This window comes from Cylas formicarius, unplaced genomic scaffold, assembly GCF_029955315.1.
Source record: "Cylas formicarius isolate icCylForm1 unplaced genomic scaffold, icCylForm1.1 PGA_scaffold_9__14_contigs__length_23061073, whole genome shotgun sequence".
Classification (NCBI taxonomy): Eukaryota; Metazoa; Arthropoda; class Insecta; order Coleoptera; family Brentidae; genus Cylas; species Cylas formicarius.
Genome location: NW_026844365.1, coordinates 6903654 through 6922600, shown reverse-complemented (window position 1 = coordinate 6922600; position 18947 = coordinate 6903654). Strand labels below are relative to the sequence as shown.

At 32.7% G+C, this 18947-nt stretch overlaps 3 protein-coding genes across 3 annotated transcripts; 2 read left to right on the top strand and 1 right to left on the bottom strand.

The window, feature by feature from the left end:
* The first annotated feature begins 12056 nt into the window (after positions 1 to 12056).
* On the top strand, positions 12057 to 13054 carry LOC132707661 (transcriptional adapter 1-like). Its single transcript, XM_060679583.1, has one exon. It carries the CDS (start codon positions 12191 to 12193, stop codon positions 13043 to 13045), a length of 855 nt encoding a protein of 284 aa, XP_060535566.1. The 5' UTR covers positions 12057 to 12190; the 3' UTR covers positions 13046 to 13054.
* A 1251-nt stretch (positions 13055 to 14305) lies between these two features.
* On the bottom strand, positions 14306 to 15664 carry LOC132707660 (uncharacterized). The gene is made up of 2 exons (XM_060679582.1): positions 14926 to 15664; positions 14306 to 14863 (listed from the first exon to the last, which is right to left on the bottom strand). Exons 1-2 carry the CDS (start codon positions 15422 to 15424, stop codon positions 14307 to 14309), a joined length of 1056 nt encoding a protein of 351 aa, XP_060535565.1. The 5' UTR covers positions 15425 to 15664; the 3' UTR covers position 14306.
* A 196-nt stretch (positions 15665 to 15860) lies between these two features.
* Positions 15861 to 18808, top strand: LOC132707175 (pre-mRNA 3'-end-processing factor FIP1-like). Its single transcript, XM_060678905.1, has one exon. The coding sequence runs from the start codon at positions 16050 to 16052 to the stop codon at positions 17286 to 17288; it is 1239 nt and encodes a 412-aa protein (XP_060534888.1). The 5' UTR covers positions 15861 to 16049; the 3' UTR covers positions 17289 to 18808.
* The last annotated feature ends 139 nt before the right edge of the window (positions 18809 to 18947 follow it).

The window sequence follows — 18947 nt, the reverse complement described above, 5'->3', positions numbered from 1 at the left end:
AGAAACTTCCTCTAAATAATAACAACATTTTGGCAAAATACATACATTATCAACACGTGAAAAAGAAACAAAAAACTAGCATCAACCAGAATAAATAACAGAGAAAAAGAAACAACTCAGTTACATTGTGGAAATATACTACACTCGAGAAATACTCAGGTCTCATATATCCTAAGTTTGACTTCTACGTTCAGAACTTAAATATTTGTTGCACGGGATTATCAACCATTATTAACCAAAAAAATGTAGTAATATTATTGTCGGTCATCTGCACACTGATGAGAATTATAGAAGATTGAGAAAGCTGCAAAATTGGCTGTATAATTAGAAAACGTTAGAGCGCTCAAGATACTACCTTGGGAAGTGCTTCCCAATAGGTAATTGACATTAAAGTAAATTCTCTGGTTTCTAGACCGCAGGTAATATTTAAAAAGGTTAATGCTGTTGTCAAGGAACCCAAAGTAATTGAATGAACTATAGTATCAAATGCTCTACTGTAGTTTTTGGTGAAAAGCTGAGAGGATATCATCTCCTACTGAGAGTACGGTGGTGCTGTGTGATATGCGAAATATTAGCAGCAAGATATTCCCTTATACAGACCTTTTCTAAATCAACAAATAGGTCTATTACCAGGAGTCCTGATCTATTTGAAAATACTTCTGCATAAATGCTGTCATTCTCTTTTTAATTATTTTCTCTATAATTTTGAGAAGACGCTTATCACTGCAATTGTTCCATCTACAAAAATATTATTCTCGCATGTTATATACCATCCTCAACCTATCTCTGTAAAGTCTTTAGATGACTTACAATACGATTTATTATTATTTTATTATTGTCAGCCATTGAATTACAATTGAAATATCATAAAAATTATTTGCAAACTGCACAGTGGGAGAGATATTCGACTTATTATGGTTGTATGGTATAAGTCCTTGAATACATAATATTTTATATTATATAGCAGATTTTTAGCAAGCAGATCATGATTTTTGAGTACGATAAAGAAACCATATCCGTTATCTATAGCTATTTGTTTTGAAAATCGCAGCTGGAACCAATTAAATGCAGGTGGGCGCTCAACAAGTCTTTGGTGAAAAACAATCCAATTACGGTTTGTTTTGCGAGATTATGCAATTTTTAAAATCGTAAATATTGATAATAATATACTAGCGTCGTAGAAAGAGAAGTATGTCAAATAGTATAGGATTATTAAAACGTTGGTAGGAAGTAAGTAAAGAGAGCATGGTTGCCGCCAAACCTGATATTAAATAGAAAAAACGGTAAATAAAGGAACACAAACAAATAAAAACAAAACTCTTTTTGGTGATGCTTTCTTGATTTAACGGGTTATAACATTGGAAAACTGATCCCTTACTTCCTTCTATGGCGCAGATATAAGGATTTACTGACTGTGTGAAATCGTTCCAGTTCATTCAAGGTTTGTAACATCTTTCTTCGTTATGGAATCTTCTCTCTCTTGCGCCAATGGCGGGCTCTGACGTCTTTCCTAAACCAAAGTCTCCGTCCGACTTTGGCCAATCTTGGAATTACAGTTTTATTTATGATAACCTCTTTTGTAATCTGTCATAAAGTGAACCGAATAATCAGGCCAGAAATGCACCATCGGACAAAAGTAGAGAAACAAAGTTCATCTTTATTTATGTTTGAATGAAAAAAATTATTGGGTTATGATTTTTGGGTAAGTTTAATAATAAATAATAATTATTATATATAATAATATTTATTATATTATTATATTATAATATAAGATAAGAAGGAAGGCGCCAAAAGTAGAGCAACAAAAGCAACAAATTGTATTCAAAAATATTTTATTGTATTTTATTACAACAACAAAAAATTAATACGTTTAAGAACATTAGCACAAACTTCACTAATTTTATTTGCCAGTTATGGCCAAGAATTAACAAAAAAAAAGAGGAAAGAAGCAGTATTAGAGATTTTTAAGGAATAAATTGTGCACGAATTCTTATTCAGGAGTACTTAAAACCCAACTATACCAATTTCTATCATGTTTCAATACAGGGTGTTTAAAATCGTAACAACCTGAAGTCAAGGCCTATCTATCCAACAAAAAAAATGAAAAAGATTTTACAGGAGTTTTACAGTTCTTAAGTGGACACACTGTATATTGGTATAATATATTATTATAATTTTGTCGTATTATATTACATCACTAGGCGTCACACATACAGTTTGGCTAGAAGATAAAGCATACCACACTGACATTTTTGGCAGGAAAAGTTTTATAACAGTTATTATCGTTTTATAAGTAAACCATGTGTTACATGATCAGCACCAAAACTTTTAAATCTTATAATATTGCATATAGAATGTTTGGGTTACCTTATGATAAAATATATAAAATGTAGCTGAAATAAAAAAATATTCGTTAGGTATTAATGAGTTATAAAAATTTTTGAAAATTTTTGGAAAATTAAAGGCAAATTAGGAGATATTTAGAGATTATTCAGCCCTCGCCATTTTCCACAATTAAAATTCCAGTATTTAAAATATTATGTACCTGTGTTCTGTATTGTATGTTTACGTGATATCATGTTCAACGGTTGGGCAAAGAAATGCGACCATAACAGAGACGATGGTATCAGTTGTTGCTTGATATAAATACATTTTAGTTTAGATGCGATAGTTGAATTGTGCGGTATGCCTTGGAATTTATTGTTTTAAAAAATTGTCGAAGTAGAAGAAATGTAATATTAAAATTGCAATAAGAGTGAACGCATAGTCGCTTTGAGTGTGATATGTTAAGCGAACATCGCTATGATTCTGAAGTGTTAAGCGAAAGTGACAACATTTTGAAAAACTTAAAGCGAAAGTCGCTATGTTTGGACAAAAGTTAAAGCAAACATAGCCGTGTTTTCATCAAATTTTATTTTAATGTAAGTTAAGTTGATATAAAATTAATTATAATTAATAAAATAAAAAAATTAAGAAAATCTGCCTGTTGTAATGTATGTTTAATTGCTGACAAAATGTTAGGATGGCTAAATATAATATTTAGAATATTATGTACAGCTAGTTTCATAAAAAACTGGGCCTAAATTTGGGGCAGTATACACATAACCAGGCTGTCATATCATATTTTGACAAACCAAAGTTTGTTTTCACGTTCAATATGGAATCTAAAATGGTTTAGGCACGCATTTTGAGTAACACAAATTAATATGCATATTTTTAAGAGTTGAGTGTATTTTTATATTGGATATCGAATGGTTCAGTTTAGCTGTTTCGTCAACTGTTTTAGCCAAAGGCGTAAAACCGGGTATGTCTATTGCGATGAGCCACTTTACTACTAAATAAAATGTCTATATTAATTCTATTTTTATTAATACGCTTTAATCAGCCTTTACTGTTTATATATATATATATCTTGCAATTGGAATTATGCTTGTATTATATAGGTATTAGAATATTCAGTATTTTGTTGTTGTTTTTTTTTAGTTATTCTCAGCAGTTTTGTCATTAAAAAACGTGTAAGCTAAAATAAATAAAAATAAAAATAAAAAGATATTTTTTTTCTTTTAAATAGACAAAAATAATTAGATTTAAGTAAATTCAAGAACTGTAATAAATTTTAGAAGATGCTTAATCCTTATCAGCAGGGGCCCAAAATTTTAACATCAACAGAACAATGAGGTATTTAACATTTTGTGCAATCTCCATCCGCATCGATCACAGCTTGATGCCTGCCGCTCATAATCATGAAAGGAGTTATGAAGTTTTCTTCAAGCGACAATTCCTCCCATGCTTCCTGAATACCTTCCCATAGCTCCTCGCTGTTTTGAGGCATAAAATTTCCTGGGTACAGCCGTTTCACCATTATCTCCCATATGTTTCCGATTGGGTTGATGTCAGGACCGTTACTTGGCCATTGCGAGGTTTCAATGTTGGCGTTTTGGCATATTGGAGCCAGTTTTTTATAAAACCAGTCGCACCTGTGCGCTGCATTGTTATGATATCGGGTTTCGACGGTCCGGCATGGAAATGCGACCATAACAGAGAGGAAGTCATAGTTTTAAAACACACAGTCAGTTGTTCATTTTACAAAACTTACCTGTGACCCGATACGACTTTAAGGAAGAAAGAGTTTAGTTTAGACGTGATAGGTGAATTGTACCGTTATTCCTTTGGGCGTATTATTTAAAATATATACGCATTATCTTGTAAAATATTTTATAAATAGAGCAATCTCGACATGTTCTGTTCAGAATAATCGAAAACATAACGTAATGGAAATTTCAGCGCATAGTCTACCGTCACGAAGATATTCAGATTAATAATTGCGATAAAGAATTTTATCTTTCGGCGCAGTTGTTTCAAGCACTTGTAAAGGACAATGCCGTAACTTTTTGATACGACTCGACGTGGGTGCTCGAATAGAAAATATTTGTAATATACGAACGACAAAATGACACCTATTGGATAAAAGCTGTAACCATTCAACTACTAGAGATATAGAGGCTGTGGTTATGTCTATGATAGAGAAACTTATAAAGGAACTATGGAAATTAAATTGAGAAGGTTCGTTGTCAATCTCGTTTTTAACCAATGACCTTGCCGCATTCGACGACCAACATGGCCGATGACAGATCGTCAATAAGTTTGGATCTGGTATTTCTATGGCTGTAAATTCTCAAAAAATGCATAGATCTCTTTAAATCTTCTGGGAAAATGAGTTAATAATATGACTTTATTAATCTGCGCTAATAGGGTAACTCTGAAAATTTAGATTACTCCGAATATTAAGTGTTGCTTATACTTAACTATAGAGAAATTAAATTTTCTCAGGATTAAGTTTAGAAAGGTCACTTAGTATTGCTAAGTCCCCATTAATAAATTTAATAGCCTCCAAAAAATCTTGAATATCAAAAGAAAAACAAATCAAATGAAATGAAAATCTATCACAGTAAGAATATCCGACGAATAAAAGAGAAAGAGTGAGGGTCCTAAGACGGAACATTGTGAAACACCAGATGTACCGGATCAGATAAATTACACAGGTCTACAAAAGTAAACTTTTTGGCAGATTGGCAAAATTTGTTGCCCAGTTAAAAAGAGCGAAAAAAAAACTTTGGTCAGACTTTTTTGAGTGAAATCTTCGTGTTTTTGCCAAAAAGCAGCGTTGCCCGGACATTCCGGTGTGTGTTTTTAAGAGCATATCCCGTTTTAACATCCAGCAGTAGTCCGCCGTCATCGTTATGGTCCATCTGCCTTGGTATCGCCGTTCCTTAATATACTGGTGAAATCTCTCTCCCTGTTCTTCGCCAACTGTTCCAAGATTTTTAGCAAAATAGTTCAAGTGTCAAAACAGGAAATGTACTCATATTACAATCTAGACGATGAAAGTGTTGTAACATATTTTGTAGTTTTCGTCCTAAGAGTTCCCAAGAAAGTCATCAGGCGTTTTTCTCGACATTGGTCATTGTGTTTTGAAAATCCTTGTCTTTCCATAATGTTCTTATCTGCGGCCCAACAAAAATACCTTCTTTTATATTGGCAACAGATATGGTTATAAATTTCTGGCACAAATATTCGAAATACAGTCCATTTTTGTATAAGGCTTTAACAAACTGCTTAATCAAGCCTACTTTGTTATGAGGAGGAGGCAATAAAACTTTTTTGGGGTCAACTAAGGTATCTATTAATACATTTTTGCTGCCAGGTGTAAGACTTCTAGAGGGTCATTACGCAAATACGCAACAACGAAGACATCAGCCACGAACATAGTACGACGACGACTAACACAAGCAAACTGCGCATAAAGCGTTTACAACGCTGTATTGACGCTTCTGCGCCAACTCTGTTGCTTTGCAGAGAAATCTAAGTTATCCAGTGTTGCCAAATCACATTTAATTTCATAAAAATCGAATCATTTAATAATCATGCCTAACATGGAATAAACATGTTCATGTGATGGAGCAAAAATATGACCTTTTTTCGAAAAAGGGTCGCTAATAATATGCAAATGAGCAAAAAGCGTTCAAACATCAAAGTCCCTGTAGATCTGTGTTATTATTATACTACAAAGACTGAAAAACTTATATAAAAAGGAAAGTTGTATTATCAAAACCATAATACTTTAATTTAGAGAGTAGAAATGAATGAATAATCTAACAGAATAACGATAGTGACCATCTTATCAAAAGTGCGCAAAAGTCCAATAAATGTCCTAAAATTCTTTCGAAAACCGCTATTTAAAAAGAAAATGGCCCAAAGTGGCAGGTTAATGGGTGACATGTAGAGGCATGCGCGGAGAGTCATTACCTTTTCTACGAAAATATCGATTTTTACCGTAGTAGGGCCATTATTTATTGGGTACGATGTAGCAATATTTTAATTCTAATTTAATGAATTATTCTTATAAATACTTTGATAGCAGCGACGAAGTATGGTTTTAAAACAAACAGTAGCTAGCAAAAGTCTAGGAATGGTAACATTTTTTTTAATGCTCGTACATATATATTATAAAGCGTAAGCAAAGTCGGAGAAAGAAAATATTAAAAAAGTTCAATATTAATGATAATAATATAATTAATAAATAATTAAAATAAATAAGAACTAAAAGTTCATATTTTCACGAAATTATATATTATGACATGACAATTGTTTCGACAACACCGTGTTAATCTCCATGGCTTCCAATAAATTTAATGTTCTACTTTTGTAATATATCAAAATTGTCTTCAAAAATGTGTTTTTCTGTGTTTAAGTGTGTGTAGCATAATTAGAATCATAAACAAGTCTAGATTCTAATTATGCTACATAGAAAAACACATTTTTGACGACAATTTTGATATATTACATTTAGATTTTAATACCTCTCCTTTACTGAACTTAAATTCTCGCAACAACATTAATTAAGGTATATATAGTAGCAGGTAGTTTGTAGATATTACATTTGATAAAGACACGATGTTGTCGAAACAATTGTGATGTCATAATATATAATTTCGTGAAAATCTGAACTTTTAGTTCTTATTTATTTTGATAAATAGATTTTCATCAAGTAAAAGCCACCTCAGTTCAAATAACTAAAACTATAAAAAATAATTTGATTTAAGCAGCAAACATTAAAATGTGAAAAACTACTAAATGATCAACATTTTGAACAGCAACAATCTAGGCTCATCCAAAAAAACAGTGAATTAAAAATTTACTTATAGAATAAAACATAATAAATTTATGATAGTTCCACTAGCTTTTGTATTATTTCTTCCCCTATTTTTTTCCATTCCTTTAATAAAACTTGCCTTAATTAATTTTTGCTAGCTATTTCATGAATTCTTTTTTCTAATATATGTTAACGTAACGGGTGACGTAAAGGTTTCAACCCTGAAACGGGGTTGCCATTGTAACATTGTACCATCTTCTTGGCTAGTTTCTTTTCTTTCAAAAAAATCAAAAAACTTTCTCCACCACGCGCCCCTTCCCCTTCTACATCAATTTGTATTTTTACAGACAAATCCGCGACGATTAGGCGTATCGACTTAATCGAAGTTTTAAAATCAAAGGGCCCTTTACACCCTACAAAACGCGTCAGCCAACAAATACTTTTTGATTATACTATACATATTTTGGGTGAGAATTTTTTACCCCAAGATAAGAATTTGGTTCTCAAGAAACGTTATTTAACAAAGTTCAAGCGTATACATGAGAAATGGCTTTTAGAAGAAATTTTAAAATCAGGACCAAGACCACCCTTAAGAACCATCAATCCGGTAAATGTAGGTCGTCCGAAATTATCATTCGCTGAGGGAAGTCGACGGACTAAACGCAGGAGGGTTGAAGCTGAACTAACGTCGAAATCAGAAGACGAACTTTGCTTTGCCAATGAAATGAAATGAAAACGTGATGCTGCGGCACTTCTTCAGAAAATAAGATTTCGTTTTCTGCAAATGAGGCCCTTGCCTTTTTTGTTAGCTTTAAATTTATCCGTCGGAATGGAGGCATAAAGAGGTTGGGTGCGATGGGGAGCATAATACTAGGAAGATATCTAGAAATGGTTGCAACAAAGACTTATTTAATATTCTCTTAGTCTCTTCAGACCCTCTTGTATCTAATTTGAGGGTTGTATCACCAAAAAAAGAAAGTGAATTTAATTAGATATATAAGATATTTCATTTTGCACCATTTGTATTATTGTATTATAATTAAATACTTTATAAATTTATAACATTAACTTTCACAGTGACTTTGTTTCTTGATAGTAGCGTATTTAAAGTGTGTTTATCTTTTTCAAAATCGATTCAATTTTATCTCAAAAAATGAACTGAAGTGTAAAGCTATTCAGGTGATAAAATTAACTTATTTAAAATAATTACCTATTGGTTAGAACATGAACAATTATTGTTTTTTTATTGCAACTTGGTATTTTTAAAAAATGTACCTACCTTCCTTATGTACGCAGAATATGTTTAGATTTTACATAGCAGTAAAATTTAGTAATTCTAGCATCACGTTTCGTATCAGTATTGTTAGTTAAATTTATCATAATAGGTACAGTAGTGGTAAAAAATGGGACACTAGTTTGTCATATTGTAATTGGAAGGTGGGGCGTTGACGTTTTCTGTGAATGTGACGATGACATCATTGCCATCTTTGTTTGTTTCGCCAACTAAGCAATTTGTTGTTGGACGGCGATTAAATCAATTAAAGTTTCTTGCCACTGCACTACACCTTTCGAAAGTTCAGAAATAGACTACACATAATCTGTGGTAAGATTCAGATTTTCACGAATAATTCGTATTGCTTTTGCCACACTGGACACGGAACTATCACACTTCTGATGTTAACTTAAGGGGAGACGCAAGGGTTTCAACCCTGAGTAAAAGTCTCCCCAAAACAAAAAAGCACTTTTGTATTGGAATATCTATGACATTATTGGTTGCTTTCGGCTCTTCGGTGTACGTCTTACTGCCGTGCGATTTTGCGTAGCTGGAACGGCATGCCGCTCGTCCGTCCTGACTTAGCATACGTGACTTTTTGCGGCCATACAAAATATATCGCTAACATATATCCCACAGGTATTCAATTATATTGAGATCTGGACTTTGAGAAGGAGTTTCAAGCCTGCGAGGAGTATTGCAAAGTAGCCATTCACGAACAAAAGCGGCGTGATCTGACCTAAGATTTTGTGCACTCTTTTGCAGATTTTCTCTTAAAATAATTAGGTAAACAATTTTATCCATTGATCTTTCGATTATTACTAAATCGTCAACATCTGATGCCGCCATATTTTCCACACTTTCCTGATGCCAAGCACGTTAAATCTGATTTCATCAATGAATATTACCTTAATGTAAATCTACTCTTACCTATTATTTTACCAATTTTGTCATAAGTTTTTTTACCTCTTTTGAGTATAAAACTTCTAAACTTCTTTTAACGAATGATAATTAATCATTTCTTTTATACTACCACTGCAAAATTACTGATTTAAAATTTTAAACCCACGCTAAGTCAGCAATTCATAAGCTATAAATCACTCAACAATTTATATGAGTGATTACATTTTTAATTGCAATAATTATTATCAAATCAATATAATTGAAAATTTCTAGTATTTTACTTTTTTGGCTTTAGTTGCGCTTATAATATATAATGTAATATATAAACTTTTTAAAGAAATTGTGTTACTGGCCCATGGCCCCAGGCGACATTAAGAAAAAAAGAATTTTCGTGTTCGCTTGGGCATAGGGTTATATCCAATTTACCCGAATTTGTGAAAATCTTCAGTGTTTTATTTTTATTACTTTACATGTCAGGAGTGGGATAGAAGTTGCTGCCAAAAATCCATGAAATACCATAACTAGAAGGCTGGGTTTCAATTATCAGTTGCTTTTGCCTGGTCAAATAACCCCTCTGGACAGCTAAAAGTTTGGGATATTCCATGCTATAATCAAAAATATTGCAGGGTCTCAAATTTTTTAACTCACTGGTTTATTAAACACTCGCTCCGCTCGTGTCAAATAAATTCGTGAGTCAAATGCCGTTTACAGCACTTGTTGCATAATATACTATAACCAAGAGACGCGGAAGAACTGGTACTTTAACTTTAATTTCAAGCATTTTTTCGATAATATACAGGATTTTTTTTATTATGGATAAAAATCTAAAAGACCTTGAAAATTGCTCTTTTCCGAAGTAAATTATTAGCTATAAATCAAAACTGCTAAAAAATATCGTTTCCGTTGTCAAACCCTACTCGAGATATTTGAAATATTCCATATGAGATAGCTATTTCTCGCTTTCAGTCTAGACGCGATGACGTCATAGTAATACAATATAAAAGTCATAATAATAATTTCGTATATAGTAATGTATACACCTTCGTGAAAATCTTCCGTATTTCTATTTTTATTTATTTATTTATCTTAACGTTGGAAATCACGTACTCCGATGATTCATAAGGTACGCTACTAAATAATCCGTTTAATAAGTCCAACGATCACATAAAATAAATGAGTCACACAGGTGTAACTACTACTCTCAAATGTGGAGATTACTGAATGGCCGCATATCAAATAAAAAATCAAAAACGTCAATGTGATGCGCAAAATGACGCAGCATTTCACCGTTGAAGAAAGGTATTATTTTTTAGTATTTTGTTAATGCGGATATTATATATTCCATAAAATAAATTATCTGCGTATATTGTAAACTCTTTATACGGGGTGCTTCAGTGTTGATGGTAACTAGGATGTGAAATTAAATGTTCTCTTCAAACGAAAGCCACTCCACAGAATCGGCAAGATTGAAGTTTCTAATAATGAAGATGCTGCCAGAATGTGAGCTAGCTATCCTTAGTTGGATTAAATCCTGGCGTGATGCAGTCACAGCCACCTACCCAAATTTTTTGTAAAAGAAAATAATTTAACCACACGAAGATGAGAGATTAATTTGGAATGGCATAAAAATGGAGGTAAAAATCTTGGGCGAACAAAAAGTGTTGTAAAACAAAATTACAGCATGCACAGTATATTTGTGTACCACGTTGTACCACGTTGGCCTGCCATCGTTTACTGTAGTACTGCACATAATAAATGATAAAAAGGATAATGCTTCCATTTTATATACCCGCCTATAAACGATCCCTTAATTTCAAAATTGCGGAGGGGCTATATTATATAAAAGAATATACACTGGCCGTAGTACCGTAAAAATTGATGGGTCCCGGGCGGCTATGATATTTTCGCCGAAATGTGAATGATCTCCTACGCATGCCTTTAAATTTCATCAACTAACCTGCATTTTTCGCCATTTTCTTTCTAAACAGCGATGTCCATACGCATAAGTCGTTTTCTCCGGAACATTTAACGACATCAGGGCATGTTTTGTGGGAAAAGAAATTTCAAATGGCCGCACCTGCCATTTTGTCCAAAATAATATTGCTTCTGTAACTCTTTTATACTACGATATATCTGTTATTATTATTGTTATTATTATTATTATTATTATTATTATTATTATTATTATTATTATTATTATTATTATTATTATTATTATTATTATTATCATTAATATTATTATTGATAGAATATAACGATTATACGTTGATGCGCATGATTACTATATAAAATAATTATAAGGTTAATATCACATTTTACCAAATTTTTTAACACTGTGCGTCACACGACTTGACTTTGCGCTATAGAGTTGTGAATTGTTTTTATTTGCAGGATTTCAATACTATTTTGGTTTTTGTCTTTGTTAGTTTTTTTTTTGTTGAAATATTGATGCAGGTAGCGAATGAAAATTTAAAAATTTATTATTAAGATTAAAGATTTAAAATAAACCAATCAACATCAAAAATTGAATGGGCAATGATATATTTTTCATCCAATTAAAAATTGGTAACTGCGACTTATCAATCGACGTTTTCGATAAGGTTCTTAATACAAATTAGAGTTGGTCGCGATACATTTAGCCAATAATTACAAAAGAAGAAGTGATTTTCAGCTATTTGGTCCGATGATCCTGGCAAACATGCCCAACGTTTTAGTGCTAGAGTTAAATTGTTATGTAGGAAGGTTTTTTTGAAAGGCAATAATTTTTATCAACTTCCAACTTAAGGATCTTAATATGTTCAACTGCTCCAAGGACAATCAGTAAAATCCAAATGTGTGTACAATAGACCCTAAGTAAGATAATGGATTTACTGGAAGCAAGAGAAAAACTTGAAAATACCCTAAATGAAACCACCAAGAAAGAATATTTTGCCCTTTTAAAAGAATGGGTTTTGTTTAAATCTAAACTAACAAAAGAACAGTTTGATGAGCGGGCCCGTAAATTCTTAGTCACCAATGAACAGATTCATTGTCATAATAACTTTGTTCTGGCAGTCTTATCAGAGTCATCGTCAGCTAGTAAGCCTAAGATAGTGAAAACCTCCAAATTCGAACAAGCTGACTGGATCAACTATGTGGCACCTTCAAGTCCCTCAACAATACTTCCTTCAAATTATGAGTACCGAAAAGCTGCCTCGGAGTTATTCGTCCCAGACAGTGGATTTGTTGCTTGCAGAATTGCAATCACTGCTTGGGAAAATGATATGGATGGAGCTAGCACTGGAGTTACGGAACTTATGGTCCATGGTTGTCAAATGTTTCTCAAGTCTATAGTTACCGCAATGATTACAAAATTGAAAAGCTATAAAATTAGAGATGGAAAATTTCAGTACGGTTTTAATCTACCTATTCCTGACCCATTTATAAGGAATTTTAACCATGCAACAAGTGAGATGGAAGAATCTGGAGTTGAAATTGATGAAGATGTTTTTGTCCCCAAATGTAAACTGTCATTGGAAAGGGCCGAACAGGAAATTGCTCACACTTCTGCGGCCGCAACTCAAAAAGCATGTTCAAACACCTTAAGTGTAAGGTTGCTATATGAAACTCTTAAAAGCAATCCTCATTTATTAGGAGTTCACAGTATACAAAGCGTTAACTTGTTGAGACTTAGCTTGCATTTGAGCGAAGATGATGACATAGGAATGGAGTTTTAGTGATATGCTTTTGAATGCAGCGAATAATTATTGAAATTACGCATAAAATATATTTTAAGCAAATTCATTCAGATGATGCTTAAATGGTACCTACTACCTGTTTTTAAAAAATTCTAAGAGCATTGATTTTTTTAGTGTTCTTGTTGGTGTTATGCTTTTTTTTAGATAGGTGCAGCTAATCTTAAATAAATTTGCATATTTTATAAATTCTTAGTCACTTAGGAACAGATTCATTGCCATAACCACTCCTAAGCCTAAAATAATGTTTTCCGATACTATTGTTGTAAATCTGTGATACTGACATTAAATTATATATTAGGTTAAAGATGTTAGGAATCCTGTTGTTTCCTGGTCTGTAATTATAATATAATTTAAATATAATGTGGAGTTATTTTCGTATCTATTAAATTTATCAAAACATGTTTTTATGAATATATATTTTTTTATAACGTTTCGATGGCAAATAATCATTCTAAAAAATTTAAAAATAAATTGCAGTGGGCATGTAGCTCACGAAGAAAGAATTTTCCTACTCTGTTACAGAAACTATTTTTTTCGATATTTATTTAAATATTGTTATATGCAATCAACAAGTAAGGCCATATTGCATATGGACCTTATTTTGAAGGCACGCAATTTAATAAAGATTATTCTGTAAATGGTTCTCCTTAGGTTACAGTACATTTTATTTAGTAGTCTGTGTCTAGGGCTCTTTATGTAAACTAGGAAACGATTTTGGATATTTTTATTTAGTTTGATAAGTATATACAGGCATTTTCAGGTACACAACATATTTTTTTATATCTAGCAGTAACGTCCGTCAGTGCTTAGTAAGTATTTTTGACGGAAAAATATTAGGCAATGGCATGATTTTGGTTGAACATTTACTTTGAATAGTCTCGTCATTTCTATATAAAATTCACCTAGTTAAAATAAAACTGCAACATTACTAATGTTGGAAATATTTTTAATGTTTAAAATGAATAGGATTGTTTAATTTTCATTTTCTTTTAATATTTTAACTGGAGTAAAAATCTTTTTTCTGTTTTCAAGTTTTTCAGTTTATAAAGTTTTGGAATTTCTTTTTGAAATAGCAATTAGCCAAGTAATCTTAGAATTATTGTGAAATTTAATTTTTAAATATAAAAATGTGGAATTAATTATGTTGGAAACAATCTTTAACATTCTAAAATAAAGCCTGAGTTCTGTAATTTTTGTGTAAATTGAAACAAACCTTGGTAACCACCACTCTTTATGATGATTAATTATTTATCATTAATCTATCAATAATGTCTTGAGGAAGATGTAATTTAGTAACTAAGTAATCCATGCTCATTGGTCCGTGTTCCTTTAACTGCACCCATAAGTCACTTAAACTTAATTTGCAACCCTCTAACCATCTAAGAGAAAGTTCTTTAAGCTCATTCTTATCATGCTTATTCTTATAAACTTCAGCTTGCTTGAGTTTCAAAAGAGTCTCATTTTTTCTTGCAATTTCAGATTTCAGTAGGTTTATGCTAGCAAGCAAATTAGTTCTTGAATAACTGTTTTCTTCAACTTGAGGATCGTGTGTAAAAATAATGTCTTCTTCTGTATCTTGAGTACTTTTTTCATCTTTCCCTATTTCTTGACTATCTTCAGATTTTGTTTTTGTTAAGGATAAGCACCTTTTTATATTCTTTTTATTTGCATTTGAAGTCTCCTTCATAACATTGCTATTTTTGGATTGATCATGAGTAGAATTTAACTTTACAGCACTTGTATCTGGTTTTTCTTTTTTCAGTGTTGTTTCTTTTACAAGTTTTTGTCTAGAATGATCTAAGAAAAACACAATTAATCTCATTCTCTTATTTGTGAAACGTACCTCATTTTAAACCTACCTTCTTTAGAGCTTTGGCATAAACTTTCTTTTAGTATTGAGGGTTTATTGCATTGAGTGTCTGATAATGACACTACAATTTCCCTGACACTGATTTTCTCTGAAGATTGCTTGGAAATTTGGGTTTTACTAGAAGTTGGAGTTAAACGTTCCAACTTTCTCTTTTTAGGCTTTGGCGATTTTGCTGTTGTAGGTGCATCGCAAATACTGTTTCTTTTTACGGTTGTTGAGATACTACTGTCACATTTAACGGGTGTTGTATCAAGTACAGCACACACTTCATTCAAAGAACCAGAAGTATTCAGTATTACGGGTGTTGAGATGCTACTGTCACGTTTAACGGGTGTTGTATCAAGTACACCACACATTTCATTGAAAGAACCCGAAGTATTGAAGTTCATAGTTCTGGGGGTCTTTTTTGTCCGAGACAGACCAACCCTTCTACAAGGGGTAAGCAAATTTTTGCTGAGTTTTACTTCGGTAGCTTTTTTTAAGGACATGGTCGTCAAAAATAAAGTCAGTGCTGATATATCTATGTCGTTTGTTTGTTATGGTTAGGTACCTAGTTACGATTACAAAATGATTAAAAGTTGACCACCTGTCCTGTTTTCCGTTTAAATTAATTAGAGTTATGTTGTATCTGGTTTTTGTCTATTGTTCAAAATAAGACTGGATTGGATGGAAAGGTGTTCTTTTTTCTTAACTACCTTCAAATTCAATTCAATGATGCGTTTCACAGATAGCTGTTGGGCACGACTACCAGGATCATCCGCCCATTGCCGACTTCCGTCGAGGATTCTCGGATCTTCTCCAGGACTTAACTACCTTGTACACATACTTGCTCTTCTTCTTTTTCTTGCTAAATTGGGTGCGTCTACTCGCCCATATTCACACAAGTTCTAGTAAGACCAAGTAACTAACAATATTACTGATATCACCTTCAAAATTGGCAATGACAAACTAGAAGCAGAAAATGTATTATTTATAAAGAATTTTCCTATTTCATTCCGGATTCAATGTCCCATTCAATGATTTGAAAACGCAACCAACCAATATTTGTCAAAACTCACCTTTCTTATCAATGCAAATATTTGTTCCTTCAGTTTAGGGTTAGCCATCGAAAAAATGGCAGAGGAGGTTGAGAACGACGATCAATGGCTATACGGTGAAAATCCTGAAGCTGAAAATGCGGAACCAGCAGAAAATGAGGCGGGACCTATTGCCACAAATGGTGTTGCTGAAACTAAAGCGCCCGTAGACGATGGTCCACCGGGAGTTGAAAACATTGAACCGCCTTTAGCAAGGGAGCCTACCAATGAGGAAGTGGACAATGAAGCAGAAGATGGGGAATTAAAAGCAAACGGAGATGACAGCGACAAAGAAGATTTGGAAGACGACAGTGATGATGATGTTAACGTTGTTATTGGTGATATTAAAGCCCCCACTTCATACACTCAGGTGAATATTAAGAGAGGAGGGCTTACTACCACGATAAGTGACAAAAGTAAGCAAATTCAACAACCGGGAAAATTTCAAGTTGAAGAATTTGAGCAAATTGGTACTATCAATGGAGTCCCTGCAGCAGAATACAATCTGGATTCCTTGGAAGATAAACCATGGAGAAAACCTGGTGCTGACATAACAGATTATTTTAATTATGGTTTCAATGAGGACACATGGAAAGCCTATTGTGAAAGGCAGAAACGAATTAGAATGACAGAGTCTGGGGTAGGAATAATGCCCCTGAACTCCATTGGCTTGCCAAGAGTATCAATGAATGTTGTTAATGATAACAGTAAATATAACAATTTTAATGTTAATACCAACCCAAGGCCTGTAGCACCCATGATGAAACCAAATGAACCACCGAAAATGAATACAATTCAAGTAATGACAGCAGACCGGCGTGAATATAGTCGTAAACCTGCAGGATTTCCAGATTTGAGTGTCCCGCCACCTTATGGCAGTGAATTTCAACCAGATTTTAACTTCAACCCTGAACCAGAACCATTTTATGGTGGATATGAACCAACTCAAGATTCTCAGTGGATGGATGGACCTGATCCAAACTGGCAACCGCAAGAAATTAAAACACTAACTGGAGGTAATCCAATGGGACACATGGGACCACCTCATCAACTTATGGGCCGTTCTCACTCACCTGGCAGGAGGGATAGCCCCATAAGAGATAGAGATAGAGAGAGCAGGAGTCGATCAGAGAAACCGCGAGATCACGAAAGGGAAAAATCTCGAAGGAGGGAAAGATCAAGGAGCAGATCAAGAAGGCATCGGTCCCGATCTAGAAGCCCTGGACACAGATCTCATAAGAAAAAGAAGTCGCGGCGTCACGAGGATAGTGATTAAGTTAACAAAATCAATTTTTCTTGCAAATATCAGTGGCCGAAGTGTTTTTTTTTAAATAGTGTATTCCTTGAATAAAGATTTTAAGGAAGTTATCTGATTTTTACAAAATTTGATTGCAGGATCACGCGTATCAGCAGTTCAGATTGCATGATTAAAAAACGGTGTAGGTTTTATGTGGAAATTTAATATTACATACCAGTTTGTATACAAAAAATGTGTGTGTGACAAAAAACATAATATGAAAGTTATATTTTTTAAAATTTGAAGCCCTGTATATTATTAAAAAAAATCCTTCTGCGTCACGCGTCATCATGGCGCCACGTCAACTTTTGTTTACTAGGACCTTGTGGCAGATCTTAAATATTATTGTTTAAAATTTAACAAAAGAACATTTTTTTTTATAAAAAATTATAAAAATGCAAATAGTACTTAATTTTTTGTTCCTTTTGTTCTTGTATTAATTCGGGTCCACCTTATATGTGTCTCCAATATGACTTCTTTGGAGTGACTTTGAACCGTTGTTATAAATCAGACTTAGAAGGATCACCGACACAATAAAAATTCGGAAAAAGTAAATAAAAGATGTTAAATAAATATCACTTTTTGTTTTTTAAATACGCACAAGGTTGTTCTTAAATTTTACGTGACATTTTACACAGAAACAATCGTCAGAGCACATAATATTTAAAAAATATGTCGATATAACAGAGGATCTCGGAAAAAATACAAAAACTTTAGCTCATAACATATACGTTATTTCCTAGTAAGAGAGGTAAATAATTAAAGTATTATGTGTATTACATTTTATTGACTAAACTTTCGTATAATTATGTAGAGAGTATGTATTAATGATAAATATTGAGCTGATATTTGCTTAACCTTATTGCACAGAATTTAGTGTTTTTCATCAGAATGTTTTATTATACAGCTAAGCGAGTCCACGATTAATGTATAAAGACGGCAAAGTTTAATGCAATTCGGCTTTAATGTAATTCGCCATTATAGAACTTAAAAATTCTTATTATTAAAACAATTAAATGATCAGATTTTTTTTTTATTAAATTAGTCTTATTTTCTATTCAAACTAAGTGAACAATATCAAATAAAGCAATAATAAGAAACGCCTTAAGAAGTGACAGCAGCCAGATTTTTTATCTCATTAAGTATAGCTTTTTAACATAAAAAAAGAAACATTATTTTTCCGACACAATTGTAACGCGACATCTCCATAAAGGTTGCTCTTTACCCCACCTTCATATAACAATTTAGCATTTATTTTCAACAATTTGTTGTAAGTGTAGAGGATTATCTAAATTACTTACTCCGAAGTCATCTTTGTAAAAAAGTGTTTTATTAACGATCGCCAATCTGCGTTCTAACAATTCTAAATGGTCTGCGGTGATCATGTGACCCATAGACAAATACATAAATCTTTCGTAGTTACGACCCGAAGTCAGCCGCAAATCCATAAGACTAAAGGTACATTTACAGCTATTCTCCTAATTTGTTTTATAGCACGCTCCATAAAACTATTGGACAGTTGAAATGAAGTAGCCTACATATTTATGTGTTTTATGTTTACAATGTTACACCGTAAAATTTTAATTTTAAAAATAAATACTAAAATAATAAGCGATAATTTTTAATAATTAGTTATTA

Excerpts from the sequence above, each read along its gene's own strand:
- LOC132707661 (XM_060679583.1), top strand. The coding sequence starts at position 12,191 with ATGGATTTACTGGAAGCAAGAGAAAAACTTGAAAATACCCTAAATGAA.
- LOC132707660 (XM_060679582.1), bottom strand. The coding sequence starts at position 15,424 with ATGTCCTTAAAAAAAGCTACCGAAGTAAAACTCAGCAAAAATTTGCTT. Across the intron at positions 14,864-14,925 it reads ATGCCAAAGCTCTAAAGAAG|ATCATTCTAGACAAAAACTT; the intron begins GTAGGTTTAAAA and ends TGTTTTTCTTAG.
- LOC132707175 (XM_060678905.1), top strand. The coding sequence starts at position 16,050 with ATGGCAGAGGAGGTTGAGAACGACGATCAATGGCTATACGGTGAAAAT.